Raw genomic sequence first — 18028 nt, forward strand, 5'->3', positions numbered from 1 at the left:
TAGTTGTGATGGGCAGGAAGTAACGTTGGCATCAAATAAAGAGATGCGATGCACATCATGCTTGTCAGCACCAGAACCAGAACTGAGCGTTCCTACCAAACCCTCATCAGATCACTGGCTACTTGATTGGTTGATGAAAGATAAAGCAGAGCGAAAACAGAAAGAAAAGGAGGATGAAGAGCGTAGACAGAAGGATGAGGAGCGTAGACAGAAGGATGAGGAGCGGAGACAGAAGGAAAGAATAGAGGAGGAGAAACAGCGTAAGAAAGAGATGGCTCAGATAGAGAAAGTTCGAAAGAAGGAGATGATGGATTTTAAACTCATGGTTGAGTCTATAGAAGAAAAGAGAAGGAAAGAGAAAGAAGAGGAAGAGGAAAGGAGAAAGAAGGAAAAAGAAGAGGAAGAAGAAAAGAGAAGGAAAGAGAAACAGGATTTAGAAGAAAAGAGAAGGAAAGAGAAAAAGGAGGAAGAGGAAAGGAGAAAGAAGGAAAAAGAAGAGGAAGAAGAAAAGAGAAGGAAAGAGAAAGAAGAGGAAGAGGAAAGGAGAAAGAAGGAAAAAGAAGAGGAAGAAGAAAAGAGAAGGAAAGAGAAAGAGGAGGAAGAGGAAAGGAGAAAAAAGGAAAAAGAAGAGGAAGAAGTAAAGAGAAGGAAAGAGAAAGAGGAGGAAGAGAGAAAGAGAAAAGAAGACTTAGATATTTTCCGTGCATTGATTGAAAACCAGGAAGAAAGGAGGATACAGGAAGATATAAAACTAAGGTCAGAGCTACAGGCTCTATTCTCTCAACATAAACTTGAACAGGTAGAGAGCGTCAGAGGAGAGATAGAAAAGCTTAGTGTTAAAGTCACTGAAAAGGTGGACGAAAGGGTAAAGGAAATTGTGGAAGAGCAGCTAGAGTTCTTAACAGTTCGGCAAGGACGGATAGAGAAGGAACAGGAGCAATTGAAGAAGAATATGGAAACCTGCCTTGAAATTGTCCAGTCTGGAAGAGAATCTGAATGTGACCCTCCAGAGAGAGTTCAAGAATTAAAGAGTTCTGTAGAGTCTATTAATGTAGCACTAAAAACCTTTGGTGAACGAACAGAACTCATAGAAAATATAGTGCAAGAACAGAAAGTTGAAATAAAAGAAGCTGGAGAAAAGGTTAATTTTCTCCATGAGAAGGCTAAAAAGATGGAAGTATCTCTTCGCCAAGAAATTCAGGAACAGACAGTTACAATTATAAGTAGGGTCAGTGAACTGCAGGAAAAGATCCATAATTTACAGATTCGACCAGAAACCTCTTCCGATATACTGCCTGATCCAATCCGAGGACTGAACCCAGAAGCTACTGCCTATGAACCTCCAGTTGTACTTCCAAACCCTTTCTTCCCCGGTAATACCACAACTTCTGATAGATGCAAGAGGCCTAGAGAAAAGGATAGTAATGACAGTTTTTCTCCTCGACGAAGAACAGAGTTTAAGATGCCCAGAATGGCTGATATCGCGAACATTCCTAAGTTTAAAGGCGATATCGAAGCTCAATCTGCCGAAAGATATCTGCGTGAATTAAATGTCAGTTTCGACTTAATGCAAGTGCCAGAGCACTATAGATTGGAATTATTACCTCGGGTTTTCACCGGCAAGGCTGAGCATTGGTTAGCTGGTAATATGCACAACTTTGTGAATTATGCTGATTTCTGCGCACGCTTTAAGGATGAATTTGCATCAGAAAAGGCAAAACAAAGACAACTAGCGGCTGTGAGGAACCGAAGGTATTCTCGCCTGGTCCACGACAACTTAGAGAGTTTTGCCTGGAGTGTCTACGCTGCGTACAGAAACCTAGCTGACAATTTTAATGAGAGCGAAGTTCTTAATTTGATCATTGGACAGTTGCCGTATCGCATTCGGAATCTTTGTCTGGCGCACGCTCCACGAAGTGTGGATGAATTGACACATTTCTTGAAGGACTTCGATATTTATGATGACCCTGATGCCTGGAAGAATAAGGAAGACTCTAAGAATAAAGAAGCTGCAGGCAATAAAAGTTTTAAGATCCGGAATATCCAGACGGATTCAGAGAGTCGAGGAGGAAATTTCTCACGACCTCGAAGATTCAACAGAGGATTAGGCAGGAGAGGTTTCAACCAAGATCAAAACCAAAGACAGAGCAATTTCTACAGGCCTCGTCCAGAACAAGAGCAGAATTCTCCAGACAGATGGCGTTACGAAGAACGACGTAGCCGTAGTCCGCTCAGACGGTACTCTCCACGACGTAGAGGTGACAATTGTGGTTCTTTCTCACCAAGACATGATGCTGCCTCAGAGCAGGAAGAAGCAGTGGAGACTACTAGAGAGTTTCTGCACAACCAGCGATCCCAATCATGTCAAACAAACGTCGACCTTTTCTAAGTGTCTCCTCTTCGTTTAGGCAAGTGAACTCGACGGGACGTAAAATACAAGGATAATATGTAAATTCTTTTTGCTGACCGAAAATGTAGCTTGAGACAGTCAAGTGAAAAAAAAATCCATATGTGAAACTGGTGTACCTATTTTCCAGAAGACTCAAGAAGAGAGTGTTAGATGGTAGACAAGTAGAACTGGAAATCGGTGGTCTGAATTTTAGCACCAAAGGATTCATTTAAGAAGGTTTTGGTTCTGACTTCCTCTGGCGAATGCTTTTTATAAAAACTGCACCAGACAGAAATAAGTATTAAGAAAAAGGCAGTTGATGTGTTGTTTGTTACCACTCCTGTTCAAATGAAGGAGGATTTTCCAGATATATATTTAGTGCGGTACATCCGAAAGGTCCAAGATGAGGATAGAATCGGGATGTATAAATCCGTAGACCTCTGAAAGAAGGTCCATATAGTAAATATTTGGATTGATTCCTATAAGCAGGAGTTATTATATTGCTGGTGTGGAATTTAAAGGCATTATTCTAGAAGCACAGAAGCAAGAAGAGTGTTGAGTTTGAAGTGCTATGGAAAAGTACTGATTCAGTTCATTGCTTATCGAAACCTATACAGTTTTCTACAATGTCTTTCTGGAGAAGAAAATAAATATATGGAATCAATCATTGCCTGAATTCACTGCTTATTGGCTGATTAACTATCCTGGATTACATTCTGTTTTGGATACTGTAAACTACGTCCCTTCTGAGCTCTTGTCAAATGAAGAGAAGCCAAGAATGAGTCATTCAATTGTCAATATAAACTATAATTCAATGTTCTTTATGTACTCAAAATTTTTTCAGAACTTGTAAATTACAATTTCTTCAAAAATTTTCCCCAGACGAGGGGCAATTGTAACGAACCTGAGAGTTTAAGATTTTATATTTATAAGAAGTTAAGATTTTTAAAATGTTTGTTATTTCAAATAATGTGCAAGTTGTCACAGATAATTATAGTTAGACTGATACAGTTGTAGTTGGAACTTTTATATATGTTTATAAATACGTCAAAATCTGTTCGTGTTGACGTCACTTTCTAATCTCAGCCGAGGAAGTGAACTAACCTGAATGTTTCTCACCTGACGACAGACTGAGTTTGAAAAACAATGGAAGGTGAGGAATAATAAGAACTTGGAAACGGGGAGAATTGAAGTATAGTTTTTGGTTTTCCGAGTTTTCTTCTTGCCGATAAGTTGAAAGTAAACAATTAATTATGTTCTTTGACTTTCGCTTTATGTGAAGGAATATACCAACGTTAGTAGTGAATGTTCTAGTGTTGTACTGGTAAGTGATTATGAAATATACGCGTTTATAAAACTGCGTTTTAACTTTGAAAACAGTGTTGTGTTTCTTTTCTACCCAGCAAGCCCTGTTGATTTGCAGATTCTCATGTTCCCGACTAAAGGAGTAGCGGACTAACTTTGTGATGACTGGTGTCCAACCGGGGGACGTTGCATAGTTATTTTGGCACACCAACGCGGGGCTCGAGTGCATAGTTATTTTGGTACAATCGTGGGGCTTGAGTGCAAAGTTATTTCAGCAATTAAAACGTAATACCCGATTTAGTGAATACTGAAAGTGCTCGTGCATAGAATTCACGAAGGTGATAGTGAAAGTCCTTGGAATTCACGAAGGTAAAAGTGTGATAGTGAAGTGAAGGTATTAACTGGTAAGAGCCATAGACGGTGTAGTAGAATGGAGAAAGACGCGACAGGAATGAATCTGCGAAGCAGAGGAAGAACGACAATGGATGCAGAAACCAAGTTTGGATGCTGTGATGATCTTACCAATGACAGGGAATTCTTCCAGTGTTGCCAATGTTTGCAGAGGTTCCATAGTAGTTGTGATGGGCAGGAAGTAACGTTGGCATCAAATAAAGAGATGCGATGCACATCATGCTTGTCAGCACCAGAACCAGAACTGAGCGTTCCTACCAAACCCTCATCAGATCACTGGCTACTTGATTGGTTGATGAAAGATAAAGCAGAGCGAAAACAGAAAGAAAAGGAGGATGAAGAGCGTAGACAGAAGGATGAGGAGCGTAGACAGAAGGATGAGGAGCGGAGACAGAAGGAAAGAATAGAGGAGGAGAAACAGCGTAAGAAAGAGATGGCTCAGATAGAGAAAGTTCGAAAGAAGGAGATGATGGATTTTAAACTCATGGTTGAGTCTATAGAAGAAAAGAGAAGGAAAGAGAAAGAAGAGGAAGAGGAAAGGAGAAAGAAGGAAAAAGAAGAGGAAGAAGAAAAGAGAAGGAAAGAGAAACAGGATTTAGAAGAAAAGAGAAGGAAAGAGAAAAAGGAGGAAGAGGAAAGGAGAAAGAAGGAAAAAGAAGAGGAAGAAGAAAAGAGAAGGAAAGAGAAAGAAGAGGAAGAGGAAAGGAGAAAGAAGGAAAAAGAAGAGGAAGAAGAAAAGAGAAGGAAAGAGAAAGAGGAGGAAGAGGAAAGGAGAAAAAAGGAAAAAGAAGAGGAAGAAGTAAAGAGAAGGAAAGAGAAAGAGGAGGAAGAGAGAAAGAGAAAAGAAGACTTAGATATTTTCCGTGCATTGATTGAAAACCAGGAAGAAAGGAGGATACAGGAAGATATAAAACTAAGGTCAGAGCTACAGGCTCTATTCTCTCAACATAAACTTGAACAGGTAGAGAGCGTCAGAGGAGAGATAGAAAAGCTTAGTGTTAAAGTCACTGAAAAGGTGGACGAAAGGGTAAAGGAAATTGTGGAAGAGCAGCTAGAGTTCTTAACAGTTCGGCAAGGACGGATAGAGAAGGAACAGGAGCAATTGAAGAAGAATATGGAAACCTGCCTTGAAATTGTCCAGTCTGGAAGAGAATCTGAATGTGACCCTCCAGAGAGAGTTCAAGAATTAAAGAGTTCTGTAGAGTCTATTAATGTAGCACTAAAAACCTTTGGTGAACGAACAGAACTCATAGAAAATATAGTGCAAGAACAGAAAGTTGAAATAAAAGAAGCTGGAGAAAAGGTTAATTTTCTCCATGAGAAGGCTAAAAAGATGGAAGTATCTCTTCGCCAAGAAATTCAGGAACAGACAGTTACAATTATAAGTAGGGTCAGTGAACTGCAGGAAAAGATCCATAATTTACAGATTCGACCAGAAACCTCTTCCGATATACTGCCTGATCCAATCCGAGGACTGAACCCAGAAGCTACTGCCTATGAACCTCCAGTTGTACTTCCAAACCCTTTCTTCCCCGGTAATACCACAACTTCTGATAGATGCAAGAGGCCTAGAGAAAAGGATAGTAATGACAGTTTTTCTCCTCGACGAAGAACAGAGTTTAAGATGCCCAGAATGGCTGATATCGCGAACATTCCTAAGTTTAAAGGCGATATCGAAGCTCAATCTGCCGAAAGATATCTGCGTGAATTAAATGTCAGTTTCGACTTAATGCAAGTGCCAGAGCACTATAGATTGGAATTATTACCTCGGGTTTTCACCGGCAAGGCTGAGCATTGGTTAGCTGGTAATATGCACAACTTTGTGAATTATGCTGATTTCTGCGCACGCTTTAAGGATGAATTTGCATCAGAAAAGGCAAAACAAAGACAACTAGCGGCTGTGAGGAACCGAAGGTATTCTCGCCTGGTCCACGACAACTTAGAGAGTTTTGCCTGGAGTGTCTACGCTGCGTACAGAAACCTAGCTGACAATTTTAATGAGAGCGAAGTTCTTAATTTGATCATTGGACAGTTGCCGTATCGCATTCGGAATCTTTGTCTGGCGCACGCTCCACGAAGTGTGGATGAATTGACACATTTCTTGAAGGACTTCGATATTTATGATGACCCTGATGCCTGGAAGAATAAGGAAGACTCTAAGAATAAAGAAGCTGCAGGCAATAAAAGTTTTAAGATCCGGAATATCCAGACGGATTCAGAGAGTCGAGGAGGAAATTTCTCACGACCTCGAAGATTCAACAGAGGATTAGGCAGGAGAGGTTTCAACCAAGATCAAAACCAAAGACAGAGCAATTTCTACAGGCCTCGTCCAGAACAAGAGCAGAATTCTCCAGACAGATGGCGTTACGAAGAACGACGTAGCCGTAGTCCGCTCAGACGGTACTCTCCACGACGTAGAGGTGACAATTGTGGTTCTTTCTCACCAAGACATGATGCTGCCTCAGAGCAGGAAGAAGCAGTGGAGACTACTAGAGAGTTTCTGCACAACCAGCGATCCCAATCATGTCAAACAAACGTCGACCTTTTCTAAGTGTCTCCTCTTCGTTTAGGCAAGTGAACTCGACGGGACGTAAAATACAAGGATAATATGTAAATTCTTTTTGCTGACCGAAAATGTAGCTTGAGACAGTCAAGTGAAAAAAAAATCCATATGTGAAACTGGTGTACCTATTTTCCAGAAGACTCAAGAAGAGAGTGTTAGATGGTAGACAAGTAGAACTGGAAATCGGTGGTCTGAATTTTAGCACCAAAGGATTCATTTAAGAAGGTTTTGGTTCTGACTTCCTCTGGCGAATGCTTTTTATAAAAACTGCACCAGACAGAAATAAGTATTAAGAAAAAGGCAGTTGATGTGTTGTTTGTTACCACTCCTGTTCAAATGAAGGAGGATTTTCCAGATATATATTTAGTGCGGTACATCCGAAAGGTCCAAGATGAGGATAGAATCGGGATGTATAAATCCGTAGACCTCTGAAAGAAGGTCCATATAGTAAATATTTGGATTGATTCCTATAAGCAGGAGTTATTATATTGCTGGTGTGGAATTTAAAGGCATTATTCTAGAAGCACAGAAGCAAGAAGAGTGTTGAGTTTGAAGTGCTATGGAAAAGTACTGATTCAGTTCATTGCTTATCGAAACCTATACAGTTTTCTACAATGTCTTTCTGGAGAAGAAAATAAATATATGGAATCAATCATTGCCTGAATTCACTGCTTATTGGCTGATTAACTATCCTGGATTACATTCTGTTTTGGATACTGTAAACTACGTCCCTTCTGAGCTCTTGTCAAATGAAGAGAAGCCAAGAATGAGTCATTCAATTGTCAATATAAACTATAATTCAATGTTCTTTATGTACTCAAAATTTTTTCAGAACTTGTAAATTACAATTTCTTCAAAAATTTTCCCCAGACGAGGGGCAATTGTAACGAACCTGAGAGTTTAAGATTTTATATTTATAAGAAGTTAAGATTTTTAAAATGTTTGTTATTTCAAATAATGTGCAAGTTGTCACAGATAATTATAGTTAGACTGATACAGTTGTAGTTGGAACTTTTATATATGTTTATAAATACGTCAAAATCTGTTCGTGTTGACGTCACTTTCTAATCTCAGCCGAGGAAGTGAACTAACCTGAATGTTTCTCACCTGACGACAGACTGAGTTTGAAAAACAATGGAAGGTGAGGAATAATAAGAACTTGGAAACGGGGAGAATTGAAGTATAGTTTTTGGTTTTCCGAGTTTTCTTCTTGCCGATAAGTTGAAAGTAAACAATTAATTATGTTCTTTGACTTTCGCTTTATGTGAAGGAATATACCAACGTTAGTAGTGAATGTTCTAGTGTTGTACTGGTAAGTGATTATGAAATATACGCGTTTATAAAACTGCGTTTTAACTTTGAAAACAGTGTTGTGTTTCTTTTCTACCCAGCAAGCCCTGTTGATTTGCAGATTCTCATGTTCCCGACTAAAGGAGTAGCGGACTAACTTTGTGATGACTGGTGTCCAACCGGGGGACGTTGCATAGTTATTTTGGCACACCAACGCGGGGCTCGAGTGCATAGTTATTTTGGTACAATCGTGGGGCTTGAGTGCAAAGTTATTTCAGCAATTAAAACGTAATACCCGATTTAGTGAATACTGAAAGTGCTCGTGCATAGAATTCACGAAGGTGATAGTGAAAGTCCTTGGAATTCACGAAGGTAAAAGTGTGATAGTGAAGTGAAGGTATTAACTGGTAAGAGCCATAGACGGTGTAGTAGAATGGAGAAAGACGCGACAGGAATGAATCTGCGAAGCAGAGGAAGAACGACAATGGATGCAGAAACCAAGTTTGGATGCTGTGATGATCTTACCAATGACAGGGAATTCTTCCAGTGTTGCCAATGTTTGCAGAGGTTCCATAGTAGTTGTGATGGGCAGGAAGTAACGTTGGCATCAAATAAAGAGATGCGATGCACATCATGCTTGTCAGCACCAGAACCAGAACTGAGCGTTCCTACCAAACCCTCATCAGATCACTGGCTACTTGATTGGTTGATGAAAGATAAAGCAGAGCGAAAACAGAAAGAAAAGGAGGATGAAGAGCGTAGACAGAAGGATGAGGAGCGTAGACAGAAGGATGAGGAGCGGAGACAGAAGGAAAGAATAGAGGAGGAGAAACAGCGTAAGAAAGAGATGGCTCAGATAGAGAAAGTTCGAAAGAAGGAGATGATGGATTTTAAACTCATGGTTGAGTCTATAGAAGAAAAGAGAAGGAAAGAGAAAGAAGAGGAAGAGGAAAGGAGAAAGAAGGAAAAAGAAGAGGAAGAAGAAAAGAGAAGGAAAGAGAAACAGGATTTAGAAGAAAAGAGAAGGAAAGAGAAAAAGGAGGAAGAGGAAAGGAGAAAGAAGGAAAAAGAAGAGGAAGAAGAAAAGAGAAGGAAAGAGAAAGAAGAGGAAGAGGAAAGGAGAAAGAAGGAAAAAGAAGAGGAAGAAGAAAAGAGAAGGAAAGAGAAAGAGGAGGAAGAGGAAAGGAGAAAAAAGGAAAAAGAAGAGGAAGAAGTAAAGAGAAGGAAAGAGAAAGAGGAGGAAGAGAGAAAGAGAAAAGAAGACTTAGATATTTTCCGTGCATTGATTGAAAACCAGGAAGAAAGGAGGATACAGGAAGATATAAAACTAAGGTCAGAGCTACAGGCTCTATTCTCTCAACATAAACTTGAACAGGTAGAGAGCGTCAGAGGAGAGATAGAAAAGCTTAGTGTTAAAGTCACTGAAAAGGTGGACGAAAGGGTAAAGGAAATTGTGGAAGAGCAGCTAGAGTTCTTAACAGTTCGGCAAGGACGGATAGAGAAGGAACAGGAGCAATTGAAGAAGAATATGGAAACCTGCCTTGAAATTGTCCAGTCTGGAAGAGAATCTGAATGTGACCCTCCAGAGAGAGTTCAAGAATTAAAGAGTTCTGTAGAGTCTATTAATGTAGCACTAAAAACCTTTGGTGAACGAACAGAACTCATAGAAAATATAGTGCAAGAACAGAAAGTTGAAATAAAAGAAGCTGGAGAAAAGGTTAATTTTCTCCATGAGAAGGCTAAAAAGATGGAAGTATCTCTTCGCCAAGAAATTCAGGAACAGACAGTTACAATTATAAGTAGGGTCAGTGAACTGCAGGAAAAGATCCATAATTTACAGATTCGACCAGAAACCTCTTCCGATATACTGCCTGATCCAATCCGAGGACTGAACCCAGAAGCTACTGCCTATGAACCTCCAGTTGTACTTCCAAACCCTTTCTTCCCCGGTAATACCACAACTTCTGATAGATGCAAGAGGCCTAGAGAAAAGGATAGTAATGACAGTTTTTCTCCTCGACGAAGAACAGAGTTTAAGATGCCCAGAATGGCTGATATCGCGAACATTCCTAAGTTTAAAGGCGATATCGAAGCTCAATCTGCCGAAAGATATCTGCGTGAATTAAATGTCAGTTTCGACTTAATGCAAGTGCCAGAGCACTATAGATTGGAATTATTACCTCGGGTTTTCACCGGCAAGGCTGAGCATTGGTTAGCTGGTAATATGCACAACTTTGTGAATTATGCTGATTTCTGCGCACGCTTTAAGGATGAATTTGCATCAGAAAAGGCAAAACAAAGACAACTAGCGGCTGTGAGGAACCGAAGGTATTCTCGCCTGGTCCACGACAACTTAGAGAGTTTTGCCTGGAGTGTCTACGCTGCGTACAGAAACCTAGCTGACAATTTTAATGAGAGCGAAGTTCTTAATTTGATCATTGGACAGTTGCCGTATCGCATTCGGAATCTTTGTCTGGCGCACGCTCCACGAAGTGTGGATGAATTGACACATTTCTTGAAGGACTTCGATATTTATGATGACCCTGATGCCTGGAAGAATAAGGAAGACTCTAAGAATAAAGAAGCTGCAGGCAATAAAAGTTTTAAGATCCGGAATATCCAGACGGATTCAGAGAGTCGAGGAGGAAATTTCTCACGACCTCGAAGATTCAACAGAGGATTAGGCAGGAGAGGTTTCAACCAAGATCAAAACCAAAGACAGAGCAATTTCTACAGGCCTCGTCCAGAACAAGAGCAGAATTCTCCAGACAGATGGCGTTACGAAGAACGACGTAGCCGTAGTCCGCTCAGACGGTACTCTCCACGACGTAGAGGTGACAATTGTGGTTCTTTCTCACCAAGACATGATGCTGCCTCAGAGCAGGAAGAAGCAGTGGAGACTACTAGAGAGTTTCTGCACAACCAGCGATCCCAATCATGTCAAACAAACGTCGACCTTTTCTAAGTGTCTCCTCTTCGTTTAGGCAAGTGAACTCGACGGGACGTAAAATACAAGGATAATATGTAAATTCTTTTTGCTGACCGAAAATGTAGCTTGAGACAGTCAAGTGAAAAAAAAATCCATATGTGAAACTGGTGTACCTATTTTCCAGAAGACTCAAGAAGAGAGTGTTAGATGGTAGACAAGTAGAACTGGAAATCGGTGGTCTGAATTTTAGCACCAAAGGATTCATTTAAGAAGGTTTTGGTTCTGACTTCCTCTGGCGAATGCTTTTTATAAAAACTGCACCAGACAGAAATAAGTATTAAGAAAAAGGCAGTTGATGTGTTGTTTGTTACCACTCCTGTTCAAATGAAGGAGGATTTTCCAGATATATATTTAGTGCGGTACATCCGAAAGGTCCAAGATGAGGATAGAATCGGGATGTATAAATCCGTAGACCTCTGAAAGAAGGTCCATATAGTAAATATTTGGATTGATTCCTATAAGCAGGAGTTATTATATTGCTGGTGTGGAATTTAAAGGCATTATTCTAGAAGCACAGAAGCAAGAAGAGTGTTGAGTTTGAAGTGCTATGGAAAAGTACTGATTCAGTTCATTGCTTATCGAAACCTATACAGTTTTCTACAATGTCTTTCTGGAGAAGAAAATAAATATATGGAATCAATCATTGCCTGAATTCACTGCTTATTGGCTGATTAACTATCCTGGATTACATTCTGTTTTGGATACTGTAAACTACGTCCCTTCTGAGCTCTTGTCAAATGAAGAGAAGCCAAGAATGAGTCATTCAATTGTCAATATAAACTATAATTCAATGTTCTTTATGTACTCAAAATTTTTTCAGAACTTGTAAATTACAATTTCTTCAAAAATTTTCCCCAGACGAGGGGCAATTGTAACGAACCTGAGAGTTTAAGATTTTATATTTATAAGAAGTTAAGATTTTTAAAATGTTTGTTATTTCAAATAATGTGCAAGTTGTCACAGATAATTATAGTTAGACTGATACAGTTGTAGTTGGAACTTTTATATATGTTTATAAATACGTCAAAATCTGTTCGTGTTGACGTCACTTTCTAATCTCAGCCGAGGAAGTGAACTAACCTGAATGTTTCTCACCTGACGACAGACTGAGTTTGAAAAACAATGGAAGGTGAGGAATAATAAGAACTTGGAAACGGGGAGAATTGAAGTATAGTTTTTGGTTTTCCGAGTTTTCTTCTTGCCGATAAGTTGAAAGTAAACAATTAATTATGTTCTTTGACTTTCGCTTTATGTGAAGGAATATACCAACGTTAGTAGTGAATGTTCTAGTGTTGTACTGGTAAGTGATTATGAAATATACGCGTTTATAAAACTGCGTTTTAACTTTGAAAACAGTGTTGTGTTTCTTTTCTACCCAGCAAGCCCTGTTGATTTGCAGATTCTCATGTTCCCGACTAAAGGAGTAGCGGACTAACTTTGTGATGACTGGTGTCCAACCGGGGGACGTTGCACCATTTAAAAAGAATCATTTCGCCCCTTCTTCTGGACGATGTTTTCCCACTGGAAGCCCCTTTGCAGATCGAGATCCGGGGCTATAGCCTTCCCAAGCCACCGTCCCCTCCAAATACTGTCCTGGCCTCATGAAAGAAAAATATATGTATTTATACGAAATATTAATTTGACTTGGCAGTTTCTCTTTTCGAACAGGAATGAGTTTTAAATTTTAATAGCTTATAAATTTACACTAGCAATTTTGAGTAAAGGTTTTGCGTAACCCTAAAAGTACATTTAGAGACTGCAAGTTCAACTCTCGATATTTCAGATATATTAATAATTTTCATCACAACGTCTAGTAATAATTATTTGTTACTTCAATAACCTCCTCGCAAATGTTTCTCGCATATTAAAACATAGATGCCATATGATTGTCATTTTCTGTTTATTTCCTTGTAATGCTGACCTCCGTGGCGAAGTGGTTAGCACAACGCTTTACGATGCCTAGGGCCCCCAGGTTCGAATCCCCTTCTGGGCATAGGTCTACTTTCCATTCATCAATTTCATCATATCATCACGCATCCTCATCTTTGCGATCAGCTATATGTGACAGATAAGCGAAGTAAAGTAAACTAAGTCTATTAATCAATAATTTTTAAAACTCTTTAATTCTTCTTTAGCATGCCACGTTTTTGTTAAAATTATATTACGATTTGTAAAATGACGAAATTCTAAAGGAGAACACTCAACTTCCTTTGTAGCGCATCGGCCAGAAAGTTTCAGAAATATGGATTTTCAAAATACATTTTTTCACATGTACTTTGCCCCCTTTTAAAAGTAGCGCCTTTTCAATTATGTTACTAATCATTAAAAGGATGCCTCAATACCATCTTGGATGATGACAATTAATATTTTACCCCTCCTAAAAGTAATAATATACTTTCGCTCTCTGAATCTCCCATATAAATGCTAGGGGCCGTCTGCTTCAGCCGAGCTCACTGCCTCTCCGGTGACGTCACGCGTTCGTGCAAGGTCGGCAATCTTCGGATGGCTTTACCTAATCTCTATGTACCTTGCCTTGGAGCGTAGTGTGTTCCTGGGCAGTGTAGTGATCGGATCGACGTGTTCGTGCTCCCGTATTACGGTATTAAATTGAGGTGTGTGTGTGACATAGCGCCCTAAACAATGTTTACCCGTGCAGAACAGCGTGTGTTCATCAAGTTACAGGTGGCACGTGATCGACCACGAAGGCATTATCCTCTCACATCAAGTACCACAAAGGGTTACCGTAAATGCTGCGTACTAAGCCTCGTACCTGAGTCATCATTTGCGGCCAGCTTGGCGACGCAAACGACCTCATCTTCTGCAGTCTGGACCAATTCTGCTTCACGAAAACGCCACATGTCATACTGCCCATGTGGCACGGATTCTCTTACGACGATGGGGTTGGGAGGTACTTGAACACCCGCCATATTCCCCAGATATGAGCCCCTACGATTTTGATTTGTTCCTAAACATGAAACAACCACTTCGGGGACAACGTTTCTGCGCGGGTAAACATTGTTTAGGGAGCTATGTCATACATACCTCATATTAACACCGTCCACTGACCACACACACCGTAATACGTGAGCACGAACACGTCGATCCGATCGCTACACTGCCCAGGAACACACTACGCTCGTCATTTGTCTCCCGGACAAACAACATGCGATTCACAGCAGTGTTGCCACTTCAATCTAAATGACCCTAGTATAAAATGTAATTGGCTTATTAGATACACTGATTATCTCAACCTCTTAATTAAGCTTTATTATTATCATCATTATTATAACATGTAAAACACTTGGCTTGGATCCGAAATATAGTTCTATCTTGGTACGTGGGCCTCCCCGATGGCGTAGTGGTAACATCGTCGCCTTGTAAGCAAGGGTTCCCGGGTTCGATACCCTGTGGAGGCACATAGTGGTTTGGATCCCACTTTAAACTGTAGGTCCATTCTCGATTAGCCTATCTGTGCATAAAGTGGACTTTAAACTACAAATCAATCAATCAATCTTGGTACGTGCCTGGAATGGGAACTATAACTGCAATAAAAAAGAAGCACTCCTTGTTCCGAGTGACAACGAGCATGGTTTTGTGCCTGCAAACGTCATTAAAGTGGCCTAATCCTATCCCCTATCTCAGGAAACTAAAAGTACTTTCTTCGAAATACCAACAAGATAACAATTTGGTGAAACATTAATTATCTAAATTGAACTAGGACTATAAAATGAATAACGAAACATATATAAGTTTTTAATTTATTATATTATCCTCATTAGTAGTCTAAGTTCGTAAAATATCTATACACGATATGTTATAAATATGATGTTCCGATCAGCACCCATGGTGTATAGTACAACTATTGACACTAAAGCGACCATGAAATACGTATTCCATTGAATGTTGCTTCCCTTCGAAAAAGTCGAGTGAAACTTTAAAATACTGTGTTTTGCAATATGCTACTATTTTATTTCATGGGAATTAATATTTTCTTCTACTTATACCTGCAAACACATGTGTCTACTTTATACTGCATTACTGTGACTATAAAAACTTATATTCATGTAATGGGGCTTTTATCAGTCACATAGTTACACATATTATTTTGTATCTTCTGATCCCATTGCAGTCCCAGAATGATTTCTTGATATGTTTTAGAATACGGCATGAGGGACCAAATATATTTTCTCCACGATTTCTGGTGATGACGTGTTTTGATATATTTAAGGCCAAAGGTCAAGGTCACGTGGCAAAATTATATTTTTTATCCAAAGGTAGGCATCCAAAAATCAAAATCTAATTATTGATAACAACTCGTTTGAAACAGTTTCCAAATTCAAATACTTAGGAGTAATATTAACAAATGAAAATTATATTAAAGAGGAAATAAAAAGTAGGCTTAATTCAGGAAATGCATGTTACTTCTCTCTTCATAAACTTTTGTCTTCTCGTTTAATATCTAAGAATCTAAAAGTTAAAATATACAAAACCGTAATTTTGCCTGTAGTATTATATGGGTGTGAAACTTGGTCCCTTACATTGAAAGAGGAACATAAATTGAGAGTATTTGAAAATAGGATCCTTAGGAAAATATTTGGACCTAAAAGGGATGAGGAGACAGGTGAGTGGAGAAGGTTACATAATTTAGAACTACATAATTTGAATTCATGTCCAGACATTATTAGAATAATTAAATCAAGAAGACTGAGGTGGGCAGGCCATGTGGCACGAATGGGAGAGGAAAGAGGAGTTTTCAGGATTCTTGTTGGGAAACCTGATGGTAAGAGACCAGTAGGAAGGCCAAGACGAAGATGGAGGGACAACGTCGAGATGGACCTAAGGGAAATCGGTAGGGATGGAAAAGAGTATATAGATCTTGCTCAAGATAGGGACAGATGGAAGGCCTGTGTTGCTGCAGCCATGAACCTTCGGGTTTAAGAAGGCTAGAGAGTTAGTTAGTTAGTGAGTTAGTTAGGCATCACTGGAAAGCGTGTTCAATTCCCTGTACAATAAGCTATATTTGAGTTTCCTAGGTGAAATAGGGGAGGAGTTACAGCACATTTAGTATAGCTAAGCGGGCTAAAAAAGGGCAATTTATGCGAACTTTGACCTTGAATAATTTAACAATTACAAGACGCAGGAGACTCAAAATTTTCATAGTTACTAAGTTCCATGCATAGTTTCAACTCCTCAAATTTCATGAAAATCGGAGTTGCTCAGGTTGTGGGCTGTGTTGATATGGATATGTTCGTGTGGAATGACTCATAAATGCTATAATATGTGCTATTGTAGAGTATGAACAATTTAGTTCCAGGTTCCAGATATCCACGAACCAGAACGCAATTAGGGTCCGGTCCATTTCGAGCCCTGCTTAAACTACAGTTGCTGCGTAATTCTGTTTTATACGTAAATTACTGTGGTAAACCTTGTTTGTACGTAATATATTTATACGTAATTCTGTGTTATACGTACTAATTTTCATAAAATACAGTTGATTTCTACGTAACTAAGCTACAACAATGTCACAGACATGAGAGTTTTCAGTTGCTACTGGTCGGCCATGGACAACAGAAAGAGCAAAGTTTACACACTTCACCAGAAAGTAAAATTTACACAAGAAGTAGATGCTGATCCACATAAAATTAAGACTGGAGTAGCTGAATATTTAGGCATCGCATTATATCACATTTTATCATCATTCGTAAAAGATTAGCATGGTATCTAAATCCGATATTAAGTAATTCTCAGTTACACGCAGTGGCGGCGATTAGGTGGGGCTAGGGGGGTGGCAGTACCCCTCCCACTGTTCCCTACTTTTGCCCCCGCACTATGCTAAATCTTATCTACAAAGGGAAATATACTGTATTTGCCCCCACCCCGTTTTGGAACCCAAATGCCGCCACTGGTTACACGTATTATTTTCTCTTTGACATACGTATAACTCAGGTTCAACTTGGTCTCCTTTCCCCCTTCTAACTGAAGAGAGAAAAGGAGAATGGGGGAGGAAGCCAGTCTGAAAATGGGGGGGAGGGTTTAGAGAGAGAAACCCTTCCTCAATCTCCCTCGCATCTCTCTCCTGTAGTAACTACTTATGAATGTCGTACGTCCATGCCGTGTTCGATATGATGTGTTTATAATCTCCTCATTATTCGGAAAATAAGTTCTAACTTCTGACAAGAAGGCACGAGCCATAATTCACACCAACACTTTCAAAACCTTACCTCTTTCAAAGCTTTCTGTAAGTCTAAGTTGGTCCTTGTGGGGGCATTGTTGTCGTCATATTCGTCACAAGTCACATACTTCATGTCAGTAGGCCATTCTCCACGTTCTTTAATCGTTCTGTAAAAGAAAGAAAGTACATTCAAGAACGTAGTTTGTCCTCCTTATCTTTACAACTGGGTAAATCCAGATATTATATTTGTCCAAGTGCTTAGACATAATAGCACTAATGCTGTCTATCGTTACGCCATAATCTATTTTTATGTAAAATTTCATATTGAAAGGTATTTACGAGTAAAATTATTAGGATTGGGGTACAGCTTTTTTTTAAAAAAAACTAATTTACCGGACCGCGGGCAGCGAAGGTTGAGAACCACTGATCTAGAGCGTTCAAATGTTGGTGTATCGTTGTGTAACACTGACGCTCGATTCACACTGTTTCGAACTGTTTCAAAGTAGAAGCCACTACTTTTTACGTTCGATAATTTTATTTGTATCTAGACTAAACTATGGTGGAAAATAGGTCAGCGGTAAAGCTCTTGTCTCAGAGGCCAAGTGTTCTAACTGTGAATCCAGATCAAGTAATCAATTTAGACTTCAACCTTATTACAACATTTATTACCCTCTAGATACACCCATTATTTGAAAACAATCTCCATTTTTCATCTCCAGTATCTATTACTTACTTACTCGAGGGGCGACCCAGGGTAAGGTGAAGTGAACATAAACCTCTCCCTTGCCAAGACCGCAGTGCGTGTTCGATGAACACATCCTTCTCGAGGTGACCCTGATTTCGCTAAACACTGTGGATCTAGACTGGAAAGTCGATAAAAATCCCTGACGAGGGGCAGCAGCCTCTTTC

General features: G+C 39.6%; 1 protein-coding gene across 1 annotated transcript in view; it reads right to left on the reverse strand.

Moving 5' to 3' along the window:
• Positions 1-18028, reverse strand: part of LOC145998506 (ionotropic receptor 25a-like) — a 211554-nt gene that overhangs the window by 151929 nt on the left and 41597 nt on the right. Inside the window, exon 8 of the mRNA XM_083134932.1 lies at positions 17169-17286. Coding sequence (XP_082991058.1) covers positions 17169-17286 — 118 coding nt within the window. The remainder of the gene's footprint in view (positions 1-17168; positions 17287-18028) is intronic.

The sequence above is a fragment of the Lepisma saccharinum genome, chromosome 1 (assembly GCF_977018435.1).
Source record: "Lepisma saccharinum chromosome 1, izLepSacc3.1, whole genome shotgun sequence".
Taxonomy (NCBI): domain Eukaryota; kingdom Metazoa; phylum Arthropoda; class Insecta; order Zygentoma; family Lepismatidae; genus Lepisma; species Lepisma saccharinum.